The sequence below is a fragment of the Pistacia vera genome, unplaced genomic scaffold (assembly GCF_008641045.1).
Source record: "Pistacia vera cultivar Batoury unplaced genomic scaffold, PisVer_v2 Contig158, whole genome shotgun sequence".
Taxonomy (NCBI): domain Eukaryota; kingdom Viridiplantae; phylum Streptophyta; class Magnoliopsida; order Sapindales; family Anacardiaceae; genus Pistacia; species Pistacia vera.
This window is the reverse complement of record NW_022195663.1, coordinates 13,633-34,628: the sequence shown is the minus strand read 5'-3', so window position 1 is coordinate 34,628 and position 20,996 is coordinate 13,633. Positions and strand designations below refer to the sequence as shown.

Here is a 20,996-nt window from a genome sequence, read left to right as displayed (position 1 = left end):
CTTGTAAAACATTTCATTACTTGGTAAAATATGTGTCGTTTATTATACTGTGCTTGATGTAAATCTTCCCTCAGAAATTAATATGAGAAAATTTCATTTCTGAGTAAATCATATGAATGCTGAATTTTCTTAGCTTGGAAATAAAAAAAACCGTGTCGCATACACCATGTAGATAAGAACCATCCAGTTTCAGTGGACTAGCACAAAGATCAAGTCCTGTTCAAAAGTCAAAACTTCCACAGAGGAAAATTCTTCTTCAATATATGTGTGGTGTTTGAAAGATTGAACAGAAAATTTTCCTCTGTGGAAGTTTCAAAAGCTCTTGATTCCTTTTCTAGCAAATACATTTTACAAGTTACATGATACATAGACCTTGTATGAAGCGACTATGTTACAGTGATTGTTGAATAAGTCCAAGGAAGGAAATTTCCTGAGAAAGACTTTATAATAGTAATTGAATGACAGATAACACAATGATTTCACTTCGGAAAATAAATCATAGTTTATTCAACTGGTGGACTTACTGTTAGAATGGTCAAATTCCTGGAGTGACATGAATTTAAACTCAAATTCTGAATTCATTTCACATGGTGGGGTCTAGTGTTTGCAGCTTGTAGGCTCCTTTTCCAACATCCCTATAGTTTCCAACATTGGTCTCTGATAATCCGGTTCCTACGAGCATAAAACAAGGTTAGGGGTTCGTCAATAGAGCAAGAATATAAGGAGTTAATTAAGAGTGAATATAGAAATTTCATAACGAAGAACCTTTGTGTGTGTCATTCCTTTTATAGATGTTTCCTTCAAAAAACAAATTATTTTCATCTAGAACTATGTATCAGAACCAAAACAATATTCAGTAATGGCTTTTAACCTGCTTTGTGTTCTTTCCTTGCTTCTGCTGCCATGTTTAGCAACTGCACAAAACAATGGAACTATAAGTGTAGGTCAGTATATCACTGCAGCTTATAATTCACAGCCATGGCTTTCTCCTTCCAGGGACTTTGCTTTTGGTTTTCACAAACTTGACAATAAGGATCTCTTCTTGCCTGCCATTTGGTATTACAAGATTCCAAGCAAAACCATAGTTTGGTATGCTTCAGCTGATAAGCCTGCACCAAGAGGATCAAGATTAGGGCTAACTGCTGACCGCGGATTGGTGCTTGATGGCCCTGATGGCCAAGAGATATGGAAATCTGGTATTACTATGAGTGCAGCTGCGTTTGGTTTTATTGATGATACGGGCAACTTTGTGGTGGCAGATGCAAATTCTGAAATGTTATGGCAGAGTTTTGATGATCCTGCTGATACTTTGCTCCCTTCACAGAAAATGGAAAGGGGTGGAGTGGTTTCTTCCAAACGATCGGAGACTGATTTCTCTCGAGGAAGGTTCCAATTTCGTTTGCTCCAGGATGGAAATGCTGTGCTGAATACTATAAACTTGCCTAGTGGCTTCGCATATGATGCCTATTTTTGGAGCAATACATTTGATCAAAACAAGTCAAATGCCGGTCTCCAAGTGGTGTTTAATGAATCAGGCTATTTGTATGTTGTGAGGGAAAACAATCAAAAAGTTTTTCTCACACCTGGAACAATAGTCTCATCTCAAGAAAATTATCACAGAGCAACTCTCAATTTTGATGGTTCTTTTGTGCTCTATACTCATTCCAAGAATACCAATGGAAATAATGGTATCTGGTCAGTTGTTCGCACCATGCCGGATAACATCTGTTTTACCAGCGGTCTTCGTGAACGATTAGGCAGTGGAATTTGTGGGTATAACAGCATCTGCACTCTCAATTCATTGCAAAGACCAAACTGTTCATGCCCAAAAGGGTTTTCTTTGTTTGATCCAGATGATACATACGGAAACTGCAAGCCGGATTTCATCCAAGGCTGTGAAGAAGATGGGGCGAAATCTGGAGAAGATCTATACTATATGGAAGAGCTGAAAGGTACTGATTGGCCAACTTCTGACTACGAGAAACTTAAGCCTTCTAGTAGAGAGGAGTGTGAATCGTCTTGCTTAAAGGATTGCCTGTGTTCTGCATCTAGGATTAGATTTGATAGCTGTTGAAAGAAGAATTTACCACTCTCCTATGGGAAAATGAACCCTGCTGATAATGGGACAACTTTCATCAAAATTAGGAAAGGCGAAGCGAATGGAAAGAAGAGGAGGGATATATTCATTGTGGTGGGATCTGTACTCTTTGGCAGCTCTGTGTTTGTCAACTTGATATTAGTTGCTGCTAGTTGCCTTGGCCTTCTAGTTGTTAATCAAAGAAAACTCACGAGGTCTCATCCGGAAAAAGGTGTTTCGCATATGAATTTGTGCTGCTTTACCTATAACGAGCTTGTAGAGGCCACTCATGGATTCAAGGAAGAATTAGGAAGGGGGGCCTTTGGTACTGTTTACAAAGGGTGCATGGATATTGCTCCTGATAATCTTGTTGCAGTGAAGAAGTTAGATAGAGTATTTCAAGATTGTGAGAAGGAATTCAAAGCTGAAGTGAATGTAATTGGCCAGACACATCACAAGAATCTGGTTCGACTTCTTGGATTCTGTGATGAGGGACAAAACCGGTTAATAGTATACGAGTTTATGAGTAATGGTACTTTGGCCAGCTTCCTCTTCGGAGACTGTAAACCGAATTGGAAACAGAGGACCGATATTGCCATGGGCATTGCCAGAGGGCTATTGTATCTTCATGAGGAGTGCTGCACCCAGATCATCCATTGCGATATAAAGCCTCAAAACATACTTCTTGATGATTATTACAATGCTCGGATATCTGACTTTGGATTGGCAAAGCTTTTGACATTGAATCAGAGCCATACTAGTACTGCCATCAGAGGAACAAAAGGGTATGTTGCACCAGAATGGTTCAGGAACACGCCAGTCACTGTAAAAGTTGATGTGTACAGTTTCGGAGTGCTGCTTCTGGAGATCATTTGCCTTCGAAGATGTGTCGAGAAGGAAGCGAGCACAGTTGATAAAGCAATTCTAACTGATTGGGCTTATGACTGTTATCAGGAAAGACGATTGAGTACTCTAGTTGAAGATGATCCGGATGCCATCAGTGACATGAATAAGCTGCAGAGGTTTGTGATGGTTGCAATTTGGTGCATCCAAGAAGATCTGTCTCTTCGCCCCACGATGAGGAAGGTTATACAGATGCTTGATGGAGTTCTTGAAGTACCTTTTCCGCCATGTCCATGGCCATTCAACATTACAAGCTGAAATTAGCTTTTTATTGCTTTTCTGAAGCACTTTCAATCAGGTACTCAGTACAATAGTGTACCCAATGTATAATCTTCCTAGACGTCATTTATCCGTTGTTGATCTTGTACTCTTTTCCGCTAGATCGTTGTATTGTTTTTTTATAGTTTTGTGTTAGTACTATCTAAGAGAACTCAATAAATAAATGTATTATAGTTGCTATGATTTCTGAAAATTGAAAGCATTCAGCTCTTATAATGGTATGCTTATGTTTTTAGTAAAAATAACATCAAACTCTAAATGAGAAGCCAGATCTTCAAACAGGTGATATGTAGCAATAACTATGCTTTCAGCTGCCTACAAATATTAGTGATGAGTGCTAGTTTATTAGTTAAATTATTATCAGGATGTCTTATTGTTCATAGTGTTTTTCAAGTTGCTGTAAATAGGTGAGAAAAGCCTTTCTGTTTTTGGCAACGATCTTAAGTTGTGTTCCGGAGTAGCTTAATGAATAAACGAAAATGTAGAGCACTTCTATGAAGGAAGAATAACTCCTTTCTAACTAGTTATGATGATCATTCCTTGAAATCCCTTGGGTAAGGTTGGCTCCGGTTGAAGTTGAACTTTCAAGAAACTTCTAGTCCGAGTAAATGCTTCATTGCTTGTTCTGCATTAAATCTCTGATGACCTGATGGTCTAGTTTGCATCCTTGCATTTCCTAGCAGTTACTAGCGAAGCTGGAAGCTGGAAGAAATCTGCAGCTTCCACTCCCTGGGAATGTCAAAAGTTGAAGGACACTAGGTGTTCCTTGTAAAACATTTCATTACTTGGTAAAATATGTGTTGTTTATTATACTGTGCTTGCTGTAAATCTTCCCTCAGAAATTAATATGAGAAAATTTCATTTCTGAGTAAATCATATGAAATGCTGAATTTTCTTAGCTTGGAAATCAGAAAACCGTGTCGCATACGCCATACAGATGACAACCATCCAGTTCCAGTGGACTAGCACAAAGATCAAGTCTTGTTCAAAACTTCCACGGAGGAAAATTCTTCTTCAATATACGTGTGGTGTTTGAAAGATTGAACAGAAAATTATCCTCTGTGGAAGTTTCAAAAGCTCTTGATTCCTTTTCTGGCTAATACATTTTACAAGTTACATGATATATAGACCTTGTATGTTACAGTGATTGTTGAGTAAGTCCAAGGAAGGAAATTTCCTGAGAAAGACTTTATACTAGTAATTGAATGACAGATAACACAAAGATTTCACTTCGGGAAATAAATCATAATCAAGCATTGGAAATAAATCAACTGGTGGACTTACTGTTAGAATGGTTCAATGGTTAAAGGTCAAAAATTAGGTTTTAATTTAAGGAAAATGATACAATTATCAAAAAAATAAATACCGAATTCATTTACCGACAGATGTGGCACCATCATGACCATCGATTAATTATGAATTTTTTTTAAAAAAAAGAGAGGATGGTGTCACATCTGTCCGTGCATGAAATCGGTATACAATTTTTTATAACCGCAGCATTGCTCTTAATTTAAACTATAGCATAAACAAAAATGTAGAGCACTTCTATTAAGGAAGAATAACTCCTTTCTAACTAGTTATGATGATCATTCCTTGAAATCTCTTGGGTAAGGTTGGTTCCGGTTGATGTTGAACTTTCAAGTACTGTGTTTGACGTAAATCTTCCCCCAGAAATTAATATGAGAAAATTTCATTTCTGAGTAAATCATATGAAATGCTGCATTTTCTTAGCTTGGAAATCAAAAAACCGTGTCGCATACGCCATACTGATAAGAACCATCCAGTTCCAGTGGATCAGCACAAAGATCAAGTCCTGTTCAAAACTCCTGATTTAATTTAGGCACCTTTGTAAAGCTGTAATGGTTTGGACAAAACTATATTCTCATATCTCGGTCAAACTGATTTAATTTAGGCACCTTTGTAAAGCTGTAAAGGTTTGGACAAAACTATATTCTCACATCTCGGTCAATTTGAAAGCCAACAGGTTAGTGTCTGAGCCAATGATTTTAAGGCCAAAATTGAGGAGTGGTTGGTGATTTTTAACCTTCATAATTGGTTCCAAGTTCCAACCAGATTGATAATGATCTTTGCAAGTCTTCTAAGTCAAGTCAACTTTCAAACTTTTGCTTATGCATTTATGTTTCAATAATGCTACAGACACCGAAAAACTTACACCGAAATCGTGTACCGGCCTACATGTAACACGTCTTTCATTTTTTTTACAATTTTTTTCTAGTGAACGGCCGTCCATCAAATTTGGACAGTCATTCACTCACATGGACACCCGTCCATATTATATAGACAGGCGTCCATGTACGAGGGACGGGCGTCCCCATTTAAAGGACGCCCGTCCATAAATAAATTATGAAAATAAAAAAAAATAAAAACTTTGGGGACGGCCGTCCCTTACATTTGGACAGGCGTCCATTCCTAATGGACGCCCGTCCATACTTTTAAAAAAAAAAAAAAAAGTTTGGACGGGCGTCCATTTCTAGTGGACGCCCATCCATTATTTTAGTTTCTACAAATTATCTTCATCATCATCATCATCTTTTCGGGTAATAGTTCCAGTCTTCGTTTACTTCTTTTTCCATGAATACAGTTCAACAAATATATTAAGGATAAAGATAAAGATGATGATGTTTGTATAGTGTTTTAAAAGTCTAAGTCAATGCGTTTGAAATTCTAAGCTGTTAAATCAAAATGGATGCAATAAAGTTTCCATGGAGGCAAGTGAAGAAGGTGCAGAACTTCGCCCGTCTACTTCTTCGTCTTCATTCACTGTGTTTTTTTCAGGGAGGCAAGAGTTTAAGATTTTCAGGGAAGTCAGCAGCAATGAAGAGAATAAGGATAAGCTACAGAACTTCAACCAGGATGCAAACGTACTATACTGGCCGGAGGATGTCAAAAAGTTGGCTGATGATGTGCAGGAGATACTGCATGAGATTGCTATTACTGGAAAGATTTCACAAAAACATAAGTAATGGACGAGCGTCCATTCCTTACGGACGCCCGTCCCATCCAAAGTTTTTCTTTAATTTGTAGAACTAGAATAATGGACGGGCCCGTCCAAACATTTTTTTTTTTTAAAGTATGGACGAGCGTCCATTAGGAATGGACGTCTGTCCAAACGTAAGGGACGACCGTCCATAATTTATGGATGGTCGTCCCCAAAGTTTTTATTTTATTTTATTTTCATAATTTATTTATGGACGGACGTCCTTTAAAAAAAATTATAAAAAAATAAAAAACGTGTTATATGTAGACTGGTACACAATTTTGATGTAGTTTTTTCGATGTCTATAGCATTATTGTTTATGTTTTCCTCTGTGCTTGCCCCAAAATTCAATGTGATTGATGCAGTACAATGAACTCATAATGCACGTTCATTTTAAGAACCACTAATCATATTGACCGTTGGTATTGATGAGGAAAATAATGCATATGTGACTTAAATATATTGGTTTATTGTATCGTTGATGTGATACCTCTGACTGCTATTTTGGGGTAGCTTCTCATTTTCTTATGCTCGTGGGATTACTTTTAAGGGCGAACGACTTATTGATACCCAAGGTTTGTCGAAACGACAAGTTGGTACCTAAAAGGTTTTGAAACGACAAACAAGTACCTTCCGTCATGTTCTGTTAGTGATTTTCATTTGATAATAGTGAAAAGACTAAAATGCCCTTAAAAGTTTAATATTTTAGTTTTTTATAAATTTAAAAATATCTAAAAAACCCTCAGGTTTGCTAATTTGACTAAATACCCCAATATATAAAAAGTTTATAAAATAACAAATACACCCCCGCCACCCACAGTGCCAGATTCCGGCCACCGCCGCCGGAACCTGGCCGGAAAATTGCGTTACGACACAGACCCATCGGATCTGTGTCGTAACGCGTAGATCTTTCATTTTCCGGCAAGATCCGTGGCTGATCTGGCCGGAAAAGGCCAGATCTACGGCCGTCGAGACCGGGAACTTGCCGGAAAATTGTGTTACGACACAGACCCATCGGATCTGTGTCGTAACACCTCGATCTGGCATTTTCCGGCCAGATCCGTGGAGGATCTGGCCGGAAAAGGCCAGATCTGGCCGTCGAGGCCGAAAAAGGCCAGACGTAGATCTGGCCTTTTCCGGCCAGATCCGTGGCGGATCTGGCCGGAAAAGGCCAGATCGGTGTGTTACGACACAGATCCGACGGTTCTGTGTCGTAACACAATTTTCCGGCCAGATTCCGGCGGTGGTGGCCGGAATCTGGCACTGTGGGTGGCGGGGGTGTTTTTGTTATTTTATAAAATTTTTATATATTGGGTCATTTAGTCAAATTAGCAAACTTAGGGGGTTTTTAGAAATTTTTAAATTTATAAAAAACTAAAAATTAAACTTTTAAGGGCATTTTAGTCTTTTCACTATTATCAAACGAAAATCACTAACAGAACATGACGGAAGGTACCCATTTGTCGTTTCAAAACCTTTTGGGTACCAACTTGTCGTTTCAGCAAACATTAGGTATGTATAAGTCGTTCTCCCTTACTTTTAATTTCCACGTTTCTCATGGCAATTAATATCTTTGACCTTGTCTCAAATGCAAAATTTTTTCACTGTAATATTGTTGATGCGTGATTTTAACACTAACTAATTAATATGTGCGTAATATTAATTGATTAAGAGATACACGTGATTATAGAGAGAATATAGAATAAATGTAATGAGAGCTTTTTAAGTGGTTCGGATGCTAAGGTAGTAAGTCCTACGTCCACTAATTTGTATTAGTATGATGGGTCAGGTCGTAACAGCAGACTGGCTTACAAATGATTGGGAAAAGTAAATACAAAGTTTGCAAAAGAGAGAGAGAGTTCAAGTGTAAAAATAGCCGAATCCCTTTAATGAAGGGATCTTCCTCTTTTTATAACGAGATGAATGCATGTAATCATCATTAAATCCATGGGTTGGTGTGAATGTCAGGATATAATCCGGCTTTACGTCACATTACCCACGCCCCAAACTGATTTCACGCGATTTGAAGCAGGGAAATGGATACGTGGGAGCTCCACAGCGTCTAGCAAGCCTGACGTGCGCTTACCGTTCTGATGGGAGCAGGTAACACTTCATCACGTGACTTCCCACGTCAGCCCTTGATTTCCCAGACATAACAGATATGAATCTTCTTCTAAGTCGAGAGGAAAATAATGTATACATGACATAAACATATTCAAATGTACACGAATAATTGAAAGTGATGTGATGATTTTTTTTACATTTTTTTCCTTGTTTAGAGTTGAAAATTCTATTTATAACAGCATTAAATCTTTGTACCTGGAAGTATTGCGTAACCCATTTTGTTTTTGCTTCCTGATATTTCTTTTAAGCGGCACAGTAACAGTACTAGGAGAACAAAGAAGACTTCCTTGGCCTAGATTACAAACTTCACTTCTTTATTTGTTTAATTCCAGGCTTTGGGGATGCACCAAATTTAACTTTTTTGCTCTTGCAATGGCTTTTAATCTTCTTTTGATCTTTTCCTTTCTTTTTCTGAAAATATTTTCGGCTGTTGCTCAAAATAATGGTAACTTAACCATTGGAGCTTCTCTATCAGCAGCTGAAAACTCATCTTCATGGCTTTCTCCGTCNCCCATTGAACTTGGAAGCCGCTCTGTTGTATTGCTCATTACATTCATGATTATGACCCTGGAAATTTAGGGTTCTATGTACTGGCTGGCATACACCCAAATGGCAACAGTCCAGTGAAGGCTATTTTTCGAGCTCCAAGATGATAAAGTTGCTTAAAGAAATTTTCAGCAATTCCAATGACGAAATCCTGGTACTGGTTGAGAGTGATTTGGAATCTTCGACCAGGAATTATGTAATAGTTTAGTTGAAAGTCGTTTGTTCCTAAGGTTATTGTATATAAAGCCTCATTTAAAATTTTGTTTGCCTTCTTGACACCAAGATACACTTTCAATTTATTTTGGTACTCCTTATAATACTCTAGTAGTCTAGTGCCTGCCATGGACTTCTCACATTCTGGGATATAAAACATCAGTAGCAAAAACAACAAATCACATATCAGTTCCAGGCTTCCAGCCATATTTTTGATAAAAGTTAAATAATTTCAAGCACTCACAAGAAGATAAACAGAGCAACTGTCAAAGCCAGCTGCAGCCGAAGCAAAGCAAACTCCAACTGAAAAATCTGATATATTATACATTGGATCCAGGTAGGCAGGTATTGTTGGTTTGAGGCCAGCAGATTCAGAAAGAAAGTCAGGGAAAATGCGACCATTATAAAAACGTCCAGTGGGCACACCTCCAGGAAAATCACGACCACAAGGCTTAAAATTGCTCCTGCCAATGGTGGGTATATAATTGTTGTTACCTGTATCCACAAAGGAGTCTCTGAAAACTATGATAGCTGGAACTTTCGCTTCAGATTGAGGAGATTGTATGAGGATTTGAACAAACAAGAGCCATACAAATATAACATGTTAAGCTTAAAGGCATTTGCGTTAACCTCTATTGTTTTTTTTTTTTTTTTCACTTAAAAAAATATACAGTTTGGTATGAATGGCCTTCCTTTCTATTTTTAGAGTGGTTCTTTTTCTGGCAGTGAGGACAAGGAGGAAAGGTTCTCAGTCCTGCATTTTTTCCTCCTTCGATGTTAACTTCCTCCTTTCCCTTCTCTCCAGCATACCTTCTGTTTTGGCTTACTATCATGACTCCTTCACTTGAGTCTTCCTGCCTCAGCAACCTCCTTTGCTCTTGTGCTTGAAGAGCATGCACAAGTTCTGCTAAGCTGATCTGGGATAGGTCTTTGGAGTCTTCAAGTGAAGAGATTTTTGCCTCAAATCTCTCAGGTAAACTAACCAAAACCTTCTCTACTATCCTCTTATTAGTCAACTCTTCACCAAGTAGCTTAATCTTGTTCACCACATTCATCAGCCTATCGACATACTCCTTGACAGACTCAGCCTCTTGCATCTTAAGCATCTCAAATTCTCTTCACAGGTTTAGAATCTGCATGTTGCGTGTTGTATTGCTGCCCCCATACTCCTCCTTAAGCTTATCCCAAGCCTCTTTAGGAGTTTCACACGCCATAATCCTAGTGAAGACTTGGTCTATCACTGCCGATTGTATGTAAGATAGGGCCCTTGGTGCTTTAGACATCTCTTCTTCATGAATCCTGATTTGGTTTAGTGTGGGGTTTGCTCCTAACTGAGGAACTTGCTTCTCCTCCTCCACGCATTGCCACAACCCATGGGTTCTTAAATAAGTCTTCATCTTTATAGCCCGTACATGGAACTGATCTCCATTGAAGATGGTGGAGAAAGTGAAGCTAGAGTTGCTGCCATGAAGATGATTACGTATGGTGTTGAGTTTTGTTAAAAGGTTTTTGTTTTTCCAGGTCCTGAAAGATCACAACAGCTCTGATGCCACTTGTTGGTTTTTAGAGCTTGAGTATACCAAGGAAAGAGGACCAAAAACAGACGTGAGAGAGAGCTGTAGAGAGAGAAAATTTGAACTGAAATTTGCTCTGTTTTACATAAAGCTGGGCATTTGGGACCAGGCCCAAAAGCCCAGCATCAAAACCCAGTCCTAGGACCGGTCCTAGGAGGCCTGGTCCCAAAACGGGACTAGGCCTAAGGAGGAGGGCTCAGGCCCTCCACTAGGCCCTCCTCCAAGGCTCGGGCCTGGGCCCAAATTTTTTTTTGTATTTTATCATTTTAGTCCCTTGTAAAATTACATTAAACTAAATAAGTATAAATTACAAGGGCTAAAATAAAATTTTACAAAATTTATTAAAAAAAAAAAAAAATTCTAACTTTTTATAACCGTTGGCTGCCAACAGTCACAGCAGAGCAGCCAACGGTTATAATTATTTATTAATTATAAGTTTTTCTTTTTATCGCCCCCCCNTTTCCAGCAATCACACAATGAAAGTATCTTCCAGTCTATCGTGGCCACTAGGATGATAAGAATGAGATGTGTGTTTTCTAGTTTGAAAAGGTTTGGCATCTTAATATTCCTTGTTCAATACTAACATAGGAATAACTACAGTGGTTCAACCCTATCTATCAGGTAGTTCTCCATCCAGTTGACCATCAAAATGCTCATTTTATCCCTCATTGCTTCTAACACTCATTCTTCAATTTAAAAATTTTAAGTTATAAACAAAACAATCACAATAAATTAATAATACACAAACTTTTCACAACGAAATACAAAGAATTTTCAAGTTAACAATCTCAGAATTAAAAAGAAAAGAATGTTGTAGATGCCTCAAAACATGCAGGATTTTTTCATTTTGCTTCAGACAAATGGTGTGCACGTAATTATATCACTAATAACATATTGTAGTGAACCCAATATTTGATGACCTAATTTCCTCAACTCAACAAAACATTAAGCAATACTGTGTCTATTTTACCCAATTATTCTACCTGTTAGCCTGCTAGCACAAACAAACCTTTGTAGGAAAGGATCTATTTTACCCAATTATTCTTCAGAAATTATTATCCGTATTTTCAGATAATTAACAGAATGGCTTCCCTTTACACAATTTTCTTATATCTCTGATTTAAGATGCACGATTAGATTTCATGAACAGGTTACAGTTGAAAAATCATTATCTGAAACTGTATACTTAACATTAACACATACGATGAGGATGAGTCATACCTTATTCAAACACTTGCGTCAACACTAAACCCTTTTTGTTTTGTTTCAATAATTTGGGCAAGCCTAAGTAACCACCCTGGCGAAAGTCCCCATCCCCCTCAAGCACAGACATTGTTCTCCGTTTCATCATTCTTAGGTTTTTTTCTTCGTTTCCGTATCTAACTCCGGATTATGCTGCTTTTCCATTATAGGTTATCCCTGTAATTTGTGAAGTATGGTTGGCCTTCTCTTGGATACTTGATCAACTCCCCAAATGACGTCCCATAACCCGTGAAACCTACCTTGGTCGCTCGTCCGTGAGGGAGAACCCAACGGCCTACCCCCAGTTGGTGTTTCTGTCGGTACTGTTAACCCTCCTAAGAAGCCACCAATCATTACAGCAAACACAATTCAACCAATCTTGGCCTTAGATCATCCGGTAGACAAGGTGAGCTGTTCAGATGATTGTTGCGGTAAATAACTCTTACGTAATTATTTCTATTAATTACATGTGTCTGTACATATTTCCACAATTTCTCCAACAACAATTGGGTTTGCAAAGAGATAGAGCTCTTGAATTTTACTTCTCTCACAAGATTTGCTACTTGAAAGATAAAGGTGCAGAACGCAGAGACATGAAAATACTCCTTTTCATGGTATAATCAATCAAACAAATTTAGTTCTTTTTAAGCGGTAAGGGATTTTTGAATGTATTTGGGTAGCCTTTGGTTCCAAAGTGATATAAAATTAATCATGTAATCTTTGTTTAATTTTCAAAATTCTCTCATTTGATTGTCAAGTAATAAAAGATTACGTAATCTTTTGTTACAATTAGTGTTTACTATCGGTAATATTAGGGATAATCAGATTACATTTTCAAGGGGTGTTAATATAAGATTACCAAGGTAATCTTAATTTTGACCCTATTTTACCCTTAATCTTTTATCATTTTGAATACATTTGCCCTCATATGTCTACCAAATAACAATTACCTAGACCCCTTATATTTGAGAATTTAGCTAAAACACACCGCTACAAAAAAGTTTAAAAGTTAACAAAATACCCCCAACCACCCAAACCACCACCGGCCACTAGCAACCACTACTGGCCGCCGACGAAAGTCGTCATATTGGCACAAGACCAGCAGGATCTTGCCAATCGTGTGCCGATAAGGACGTTTCCGACCATAGATTTGTGATCCATGGCCAGAAACGACCAGATCTAGCCGTTTCACAACCAAAGATATGGCCGTGAAACGCCATAGATCTGACCGTGAAATGGTTACCGTTTCACAACCAAAGATCTGGCCTTTTCACAGCCAGATTTGTGGCCATTTCACGACCATATTCACGACCCGATCTAGTAGTGAAACAGCTATATTATTTGCCAGATCTGGCCAGATTAGGCCTTATCGGCGCACAACCAGCCAAATCCAGCCGGTCATGCGCCATTATGGCAGTTGCCGATGGTGGTGGCTGGCTGTCGGCGGTGGCTTGGGGTGAGTGGGGGTGATTTTGCTACAAATTAAAATTGTATATGGTTGGGGTTTTAGTAAAATTTCAAATATAGTGGGGTTAAAAGAAATAATAGAATAAAATAAAAATAAAAATAATATTATATTATTATTTAAAAAGGAGGGCAATTTAGTAATCTATATAACATACCCACTCATTTATCCTCCCAACCAAACATATTGTTATAACATACCCACCAATTTATTCCAACCGATCAAACACATTTTTTTAAAGATTCTCTAGTAATTTATCTTTCCAGTAATACAACATTCCTTAGTAATATAACATTCCCTGAACCAAACACACCCTTTAGTGTGTGTTTGGTTTGAGCCTTGAGGTAACAAAAGATTACTAGGTAATGTAATCTGATTACTTTAATTTTCTTAGGGGGCGTTTGGTTGGGGGTTATCTGGGATTACTCGGATTAAGTCATCTTATATTACTTGATTACCATGTTTGATTTTCAAGTAATATAAGATATCGGTAATTTTCAAATACCAATAGTGGTTACTATTGGTAATATTGGAGGTAATTTGATTACCTCAATTTTTTTAGGTATTCTAAGACTATCAGGGTTATCTTTTTTTGTTACAATTATATCCCTTATTAATAAATTTTAGGACAATAATGCCCTTATTTTTAAATTTATTTACATGAATATAGCTTTTACTATTTCACCCCAATTAATTAACATTTTGGAAAAAATTACCCTTAAATTCAAAACAAATTATAGCCCACACAGGCCACCACCCCCACCCATCTGTCACCGTCTGCCGCTAGCAACCACCGCCGCGGATAGCCATCGGAATGGTGCACGAAAAAGGCCGAAAATGGTCGTCGTGCACCGATATGGCCATTTTCAGCTGGATAACTGGCCGAAATGGCCAGATTGTGGCAGATCTGGTCGTCAAAGGCCAGATCCGTCGATCGGCCGTTAATGACCATGTCTGTGGCCGTCAACGGCTATCGATCTGGTAATTGACGATCAGATTCGTCAACGACGGCCGATAACGGCAACGTCTATAGCCGTTAACGACCAAATCTGTCACGTCTAGCCATTTTCGGCCAGATCTCTGGCCGGAAATGGCCATACGGCGTACGAAGGCCATGTCCTACCTTCCATGCGCCGTTAGGTTGCCAGTTGCCGGCGGCCTGCAGTGGTTGCCGGCGGCTGGCAGTGGTTGGGTTGGTGAGGGTGCTTTGTTGATTTTTCAAACTTTTATTATGGGGTTGTTTTTGCTAAGTTTTTTAATGTAGGGGGGTTATAACAATCAATATTAAAAAATAATATAATAATAATATTTAATTAGAGAACAATTCAGTAATTTAAATAACATACCCATTAATTTATTCCTCCCAACCAAACATATTAATATAACATACCCACCAATTAACCAAACACATTTTTCTAAAGATTCCCACTAATCTTCAAGGTAATCTATCTTTCCAGTAATCCAACATTCCCTGAACCAAACGCCTCTTTAGGTATTTTTAAGATTACTTGGTAATCTTAACTTTTTTTTTTTTAATTTCACCCTTTATTAATAAAATTTTAGGACAATAATGCCCTTATTTTAAAAATAATTTACAAAAATATTAATTGATTATTTTATCCTTATATGCAAAGTTTTTAGGATATAAATACTCCTAGAATTAAAAACAATTACCCAAGGGTGGTGGCCGGATCACCGCCGACACCGACGGAATGGCGCACGACCAACCAGATCTGGTCGGCTGAGCATTACTAAGGTCATTTCCGGCCATGGATCTATGATCCATGTCTAAAACAGTCAGATAGTTGGCCGTGAAATGATGGCTGTTTCACAGCTAGATATCCATTGTCATCGTTGCCGCCGGTGGTAGCAGGCCACCGACAATGGCTTGGGGTGGGTGCCTGGGTGGGGATGTTTTTGTTAAGTTTTAAACTTTTTTGTTGCTGAGGTATTTTAGCTAAATTTGAAATGTAAGGGGTTAACATAAATTTTTTTTAAAATAATATTATATTAATATTTAAAAATGAGGGCAATTTAGTAATTTATATAATATATCCACCAATTTATTCCTCCTAACTAGGCCTACAACCGAACTAAGCTGTTCGCGAACAATTCAAACTCGACTCAGCTTAAGTTCTTATTTGGCTCGGAATCTATCGAATCGAACTTAAACTCGAACAGTTCGAGTAATGTACGAACCGAGTATCGAACATGGTAGTACTCAGCTCGAAAGTTTTCGAACAATTGAAAGTTTGCGAATAGTTAACGAGTTTTTGAGCTCTTAGGCTAGCGAACAGTTCGAGCTTGGTAGGACATTGAACAAGCTTTCGAGCTTCGCAGTTCACAAACAGTTTAAAATTTGCAAGCCTTAATGAGCTTTCGAGCTCTAAGGCTCGCAAAAAGTAAAATACATATTGATTATATATTTATATACATTAATTGCCCCTCAAAGATTATTTCAAAAACTTTGATATTTATTTTAAAAAATTTACCCTCATTTTAAATAATACTGAAAAATACCGTTGATTTGTTTGAAAATTTTGAAAATTTCCATTAGTCCATTATATATTTATTCATTATAATTTATAAATATAGTACTTATTAGCTTTAGCTATGTTATTTATAATGGCTGCAAACGAACCGAACAGTTCACGGACAACTCGATGTTCGTTTGATAACTGTTCGACATTGTTCACGAACAAAATGTTCGTGACCAGTTCGATGTTCGTTCGATAATATGTTTGATCGTGTTTGAACATGGGTTGTTCGTTCGATTATGTTCGCGAACATTATATGTTCGACTGATCCATCCGTTTGCGAACAATCTATTCGATTGTTCGTTCGTTTATGTTCAAAAAACATGGTATGCATTATTATAATTTATATATTTTTTTTTTCATTTTTTTTCTTTTTTATATTATGTTTGGTTTAGTTTGGATGAATTATTTTTAATGGTAATCAATAATAAAATATTATGGGCTTCGTTTGGTTGGTTTTTGGGAATACTACTTTTAGTATTCCCAAAAAAGTTAAACAGTAAAATACCAAAAAACTCATAATATTATTCAACTTTTTTTAAACCCCTTAAATTTGTTAATTTAATTAAATACCCCTAAATTTTTTTTTTAAAATTGCAAAAACACCCCAACAATCCACATTTACCAGATTCCGGCCACCACTGTCGGAAAATGGCCAGAATCTGGTAGGATGGCGTACTACCGGTTGAATCTGGCCGGTAGTGCGCCGATCTAGCATTTTTCGGTCAGATCCACGGTGGATCTGGCCGGAAAAGGCCAGATCTTTGGCCGGAAAAGGCCAGATCTTTGGCCGTAACTAGTCGGTAACAACGGCCAACAAATGGTCGTCGTTGACCATCAACGACGACCATTTGTTGGCCGTCGTTGACAAGCAAATACGGCCAGATTTGGCCGTCAATGGCCAGATCTAGCCATAGATCTGGCATTTGCCGACCAGATCCACGGCTAGATCTGGCCGAAAAATGCCATATCAGCACACGACCTGCAGGATCCAGCCGGTCATGCGCCGATACGGTGAATCCGGCCACCCTCCGGCGGTGGTGGCTGGCTGTCCGTATTTGAGGGTGGGTTGGGGGTGTTTTTGTTAACTTTTAATGTTTTATTATAGGGGGTGTTTTTAAAAAAACCAAACATATGGGGTATTTTATTAATTTGTAAATCCTACATCGTAATACCCGCCCAATTTAATTTTTTTTTTAACTTTTTTCAAAATACCTTTCCCAAAAACACAAAATTGTGAACCAAACGGAGCAATGATGCTTTTGTTTTTCTTATATATATATATATATATATAATATGTTTGGATTTTTTTTTTCCCAAATGTCATCAATAATTAAATATACAATAAGTATATAGCATTTTAATTAAAAAGTAATAAATTATTATGATACATAGCATGACAAATTTAATAACATAATAGATTGTATAATCAAGTGATATATAATATAGTAAATCTAATAACATAATTGCTTCTTATTTTTTTAAATGTAATCAATAATTAAATTTTATAAGATAACATTTTAATTAATAAATAATAAATATAGTATGGTAAATTGATGAACATAATATATTGTATAATCAAGTGATGTATAGCATAACAAATTTAATAATATAATAGCTTAGTTAAATATAGTATGATAAATTGATGAACATAACATATTGTACAATTAAGTGATATATAGCATGACAAATTTAATAATATAATAGCTTAATTAAATATAATATGACAAATTGAATATAACATATTGTATAATCAAGTGATATATAGCATGACAAATTTAATAACATAATAGTTTAATTAAACCTAAATTAATCACACATTTATATTGATCATATATTACAATAAACTCTCATACCACTATGAATTTATAGGTGTTTTTTGTAGGTTCACACTATATACTATATAATGACATGTTCACTCATGTTGGAATCCTTTTGGTTGTGCTCTAATGTCTATGCAAAATGCAAATTCCTTTTGTTTGGGTCATGTTTAATATAGAACCAAATTTGTTTTGAACGATTTATTGTTCTGTTAAATTTATTTTGAAGTTTTATTATATATGATGGTTAGTTATTTTAAATTATTGAGTTTTTATTGATTTATTTAAAATATAAATATAGATAGAGAGTTGGTTTATTTTCAAATGTTGAATTAAATGGGTATGAATTATAAATTGTTGTATATTTGTTTTTTAGAGGATGAATTGGAAAGTTGGTGTATATTGTTTATTCGAACAGGTATTTACAAGTTATCGAACGAGTTATTCGAACAGATATTTACGAGTTAGTCAAACGATCACGAACTGGTCGTTTTGTTAATCGAACGAACACGAATAGTCATNAAAATTTTTCCAGATTAATTCAATTCCATCAAAAACTCAACCTGCGTCGGACGCATAGCCGTCTCAAGCGCCGAGAGCCGGTAATCAAAGGAGCCGAGAATGTTCACCATGTTATCGGTGATGGTCTGGCTCTTGTGCAGCGACTCTTTTACAGTAGCCGCTCGCTGTCGTAATGCGTCCATTGCCTTTGGCACGCCCATGGCTTGTTTCTTTTCTTCAATTCAAAACTCAAAATCTTCAAAGAGTTGATACTGTGAAATGTCAATCGAATTGGCGTGTTTCAAACGTTAGCATGTTTTAGGTGATTTGATTTTGATAGTTTGATTTTTTCATCTTTCTTTCTTTTTTTTTAATTTTCCGGCTTAATTTTTCGTGTAGATAAAACGGACAAGAAATGAAGTAGTTATGAAGGAATATATATGGGATGAGCTCGTCAGGCAGTTGTGGGTACGGAGCAACCATGTGGGACCTGTTTTTCTTTTTTACATTATTTTATCATATATATTTAAATCCACGTTACCTTCTAAATTAAAAAAAATTAAATTAAAAACATTCCCTGGTAAATTAACTTTGGGCCCTTGGTCTTTGCTTTGTTCTCTCTTAAAGGAGATTCTGTGGATTGGATAAGAAAGAAGAGGGATTTTTTTTTTTTTTTTTTTTAAATAATAATATAAACAAACTTAGGTAGCTTGATTTAGGGCTGCAAACAAACCGAACTGTTTATGAACAGCTCGATGTTCATTCGATAATTGTTCGACTCAACTCGATAACAAACTGTTCGCGAATAGTTCGATGTTTGTTCGATAATATGTTCGATTCGAGTTCGAACATGAGTTATTCATTCAATTATGTTCGCGAACATTATACGTTTGACTGATCCATCCGTTCGCGCACAATCTATTCGATTATTTGTTCGTTTATGTACGAAAAACATGGTATACATTATTATAATTTATATATAGATTTTCTTTTTCTTTTTTATATTATGTTTGATTTAGTTTGGATGAATTTTTTTTCAATGGTAATCAATAATAAAATATTATGATACTTTTGTTTTTCTTATATATATAATATGTTTGGATTTTTTTTTTCCAAATGTCATCAATAATTAAATATATAAATTTATAGCATTTTAATTAAAAAGTAATAAATTATTATGATTCATAGTATGACAAATTTAATAACATAATAGATTGTATAATCAAGTGACATATAATATAGTAAATCCAATGACATAATAACTTCATATTTTTTCAAATGTAATTAATAATTAAATATTATAAGATAACATTTCAATTAATAAATAATAAATATAGTATGGTAAATTGATGAACATAACATATTGTATAATCAAGTAATGTATAGCAGAACAAATTTAATAATATAATAGTTTAGTTAAATATAGTATGGTAAATTGATGAACATAATATATTGTATAATTAAGTGATATATAGCATGACAAATTTAATAATATAATAGCTTAATTAAATATAATATAACAAATTTATGAATATAACATATTGTATAATCAAGTGACATATAGCATGACAAATTTAATAACATAATAGTTAATTAAACCTAAATTAATCACACATTTGTATTGATCATATATTACAATAAACCATCGTACCACTAATGATTTAATTATTTTAACGGTTTGATAATTATTCTAACTTAATTTTTTTTCCTTTGTGTATTTTAGACAGAGGAGCAATTGGAGTTGATCTTCCCATCTATCGAATCCAATATATTGATATATGATTACTTTTTTAAGTGTAGCCATATTTAAAATCAGTCTATTATTACTAATGATTTTCAATTTTTTTCTTTTGTAGGTTCACACCATATACTATATAGTGGCATGTTCACTCCTGTTAGAATCATTTTGGTTGTGTTGTAATGTCTATGCAAAATGCAAATTTCTTTTGTTTATGTCATGTTTGATATGGAACCAAATTTGTTTTGAACGATTTATTATTTTGTAAAATTTATTTTGAAGTTTTATTATTTATGATGGCTAGTTATTTTAATTTACTGAGTTTTTATTGATTTATTTAAAATATAAATATAGATAGAGAGTTGGTTTATTTTCAAATGCTGAATTAAATGGGTATGAATTATAAATTGTTGAATATTTGTTTTTTAGAGCATGAATTGGAAAGTTAGTGTATATTTTTTATTCGAACAGGTATTTACAAGTTATCGAATGAGTTATTCGAACAAGTATTTACGAGTTAGTCGAACAATCATTAATTGATCGTTTTGTTAATCAAATAAACTCAAACAGTCATTCTGTGTTCGTTCGAGTTTGAACACGAATTCGAACACTCATTCATGCTTATCGAACGAGTTTTGAACGAGGGTGTTCATTCGTGTTCAGTTCAATTGTAGGCCTAAGCTTGATTATGTTAAGTACTTTATATATTATTACAGTAAAACCTCTCTATAGTCATAATAGTGAGATCAACTAATTTTATTACTATGAGGAGGTTATAACTTAATAGAGGTGTAGTTACAAAAACTATTGTTTTGATTTCTTATTTTATAAATCATGTTTTAGTAATACAGTATTAGGATTTCAATTCATATTTTAGTAGTATTTAAATTTCAATTCAGCGCTTCAATTGCCCACTTTGAAATAGATAGAAGATCATGTTTTTGAATCAGCAAAAATAAGTGTCATTGATGGAACTGTA

At 35.7% G+C, this 20,996-nt stretch overlaps 1 protein-coding gene and 1 pseudogene across 1 annotated transcript; one reads left to right on the top strand and one right to left on the bottom strand.

Annotated features, from left to right (window-relative positions):
* Positions 1-797: 797 nt before the first annotated feature.
* On the top strand, positions 798-3,446 carry LOC116124911 (G-type lectin S-receptor-like serine/threonine-protein kinase RLK1). Its single transcript, XM_031410669.1, is given in 1 exon segment — positions 798-3,446. A coding segment is annotated over 1 exon segment (2,379 nt). The 5' UTR covers positions 798-859; the 3' UTR covers positions 3,239-3,446.
* Positions 3,447-8,873: 5,427 nt separating this feature from the next.
* LOC116124942 lies at positions 8,874-10,237 on the bottom strand (annotated as a pseudogene).
* Positions 10,238-20,996: the final 10,759 nt, after the last annotated feature.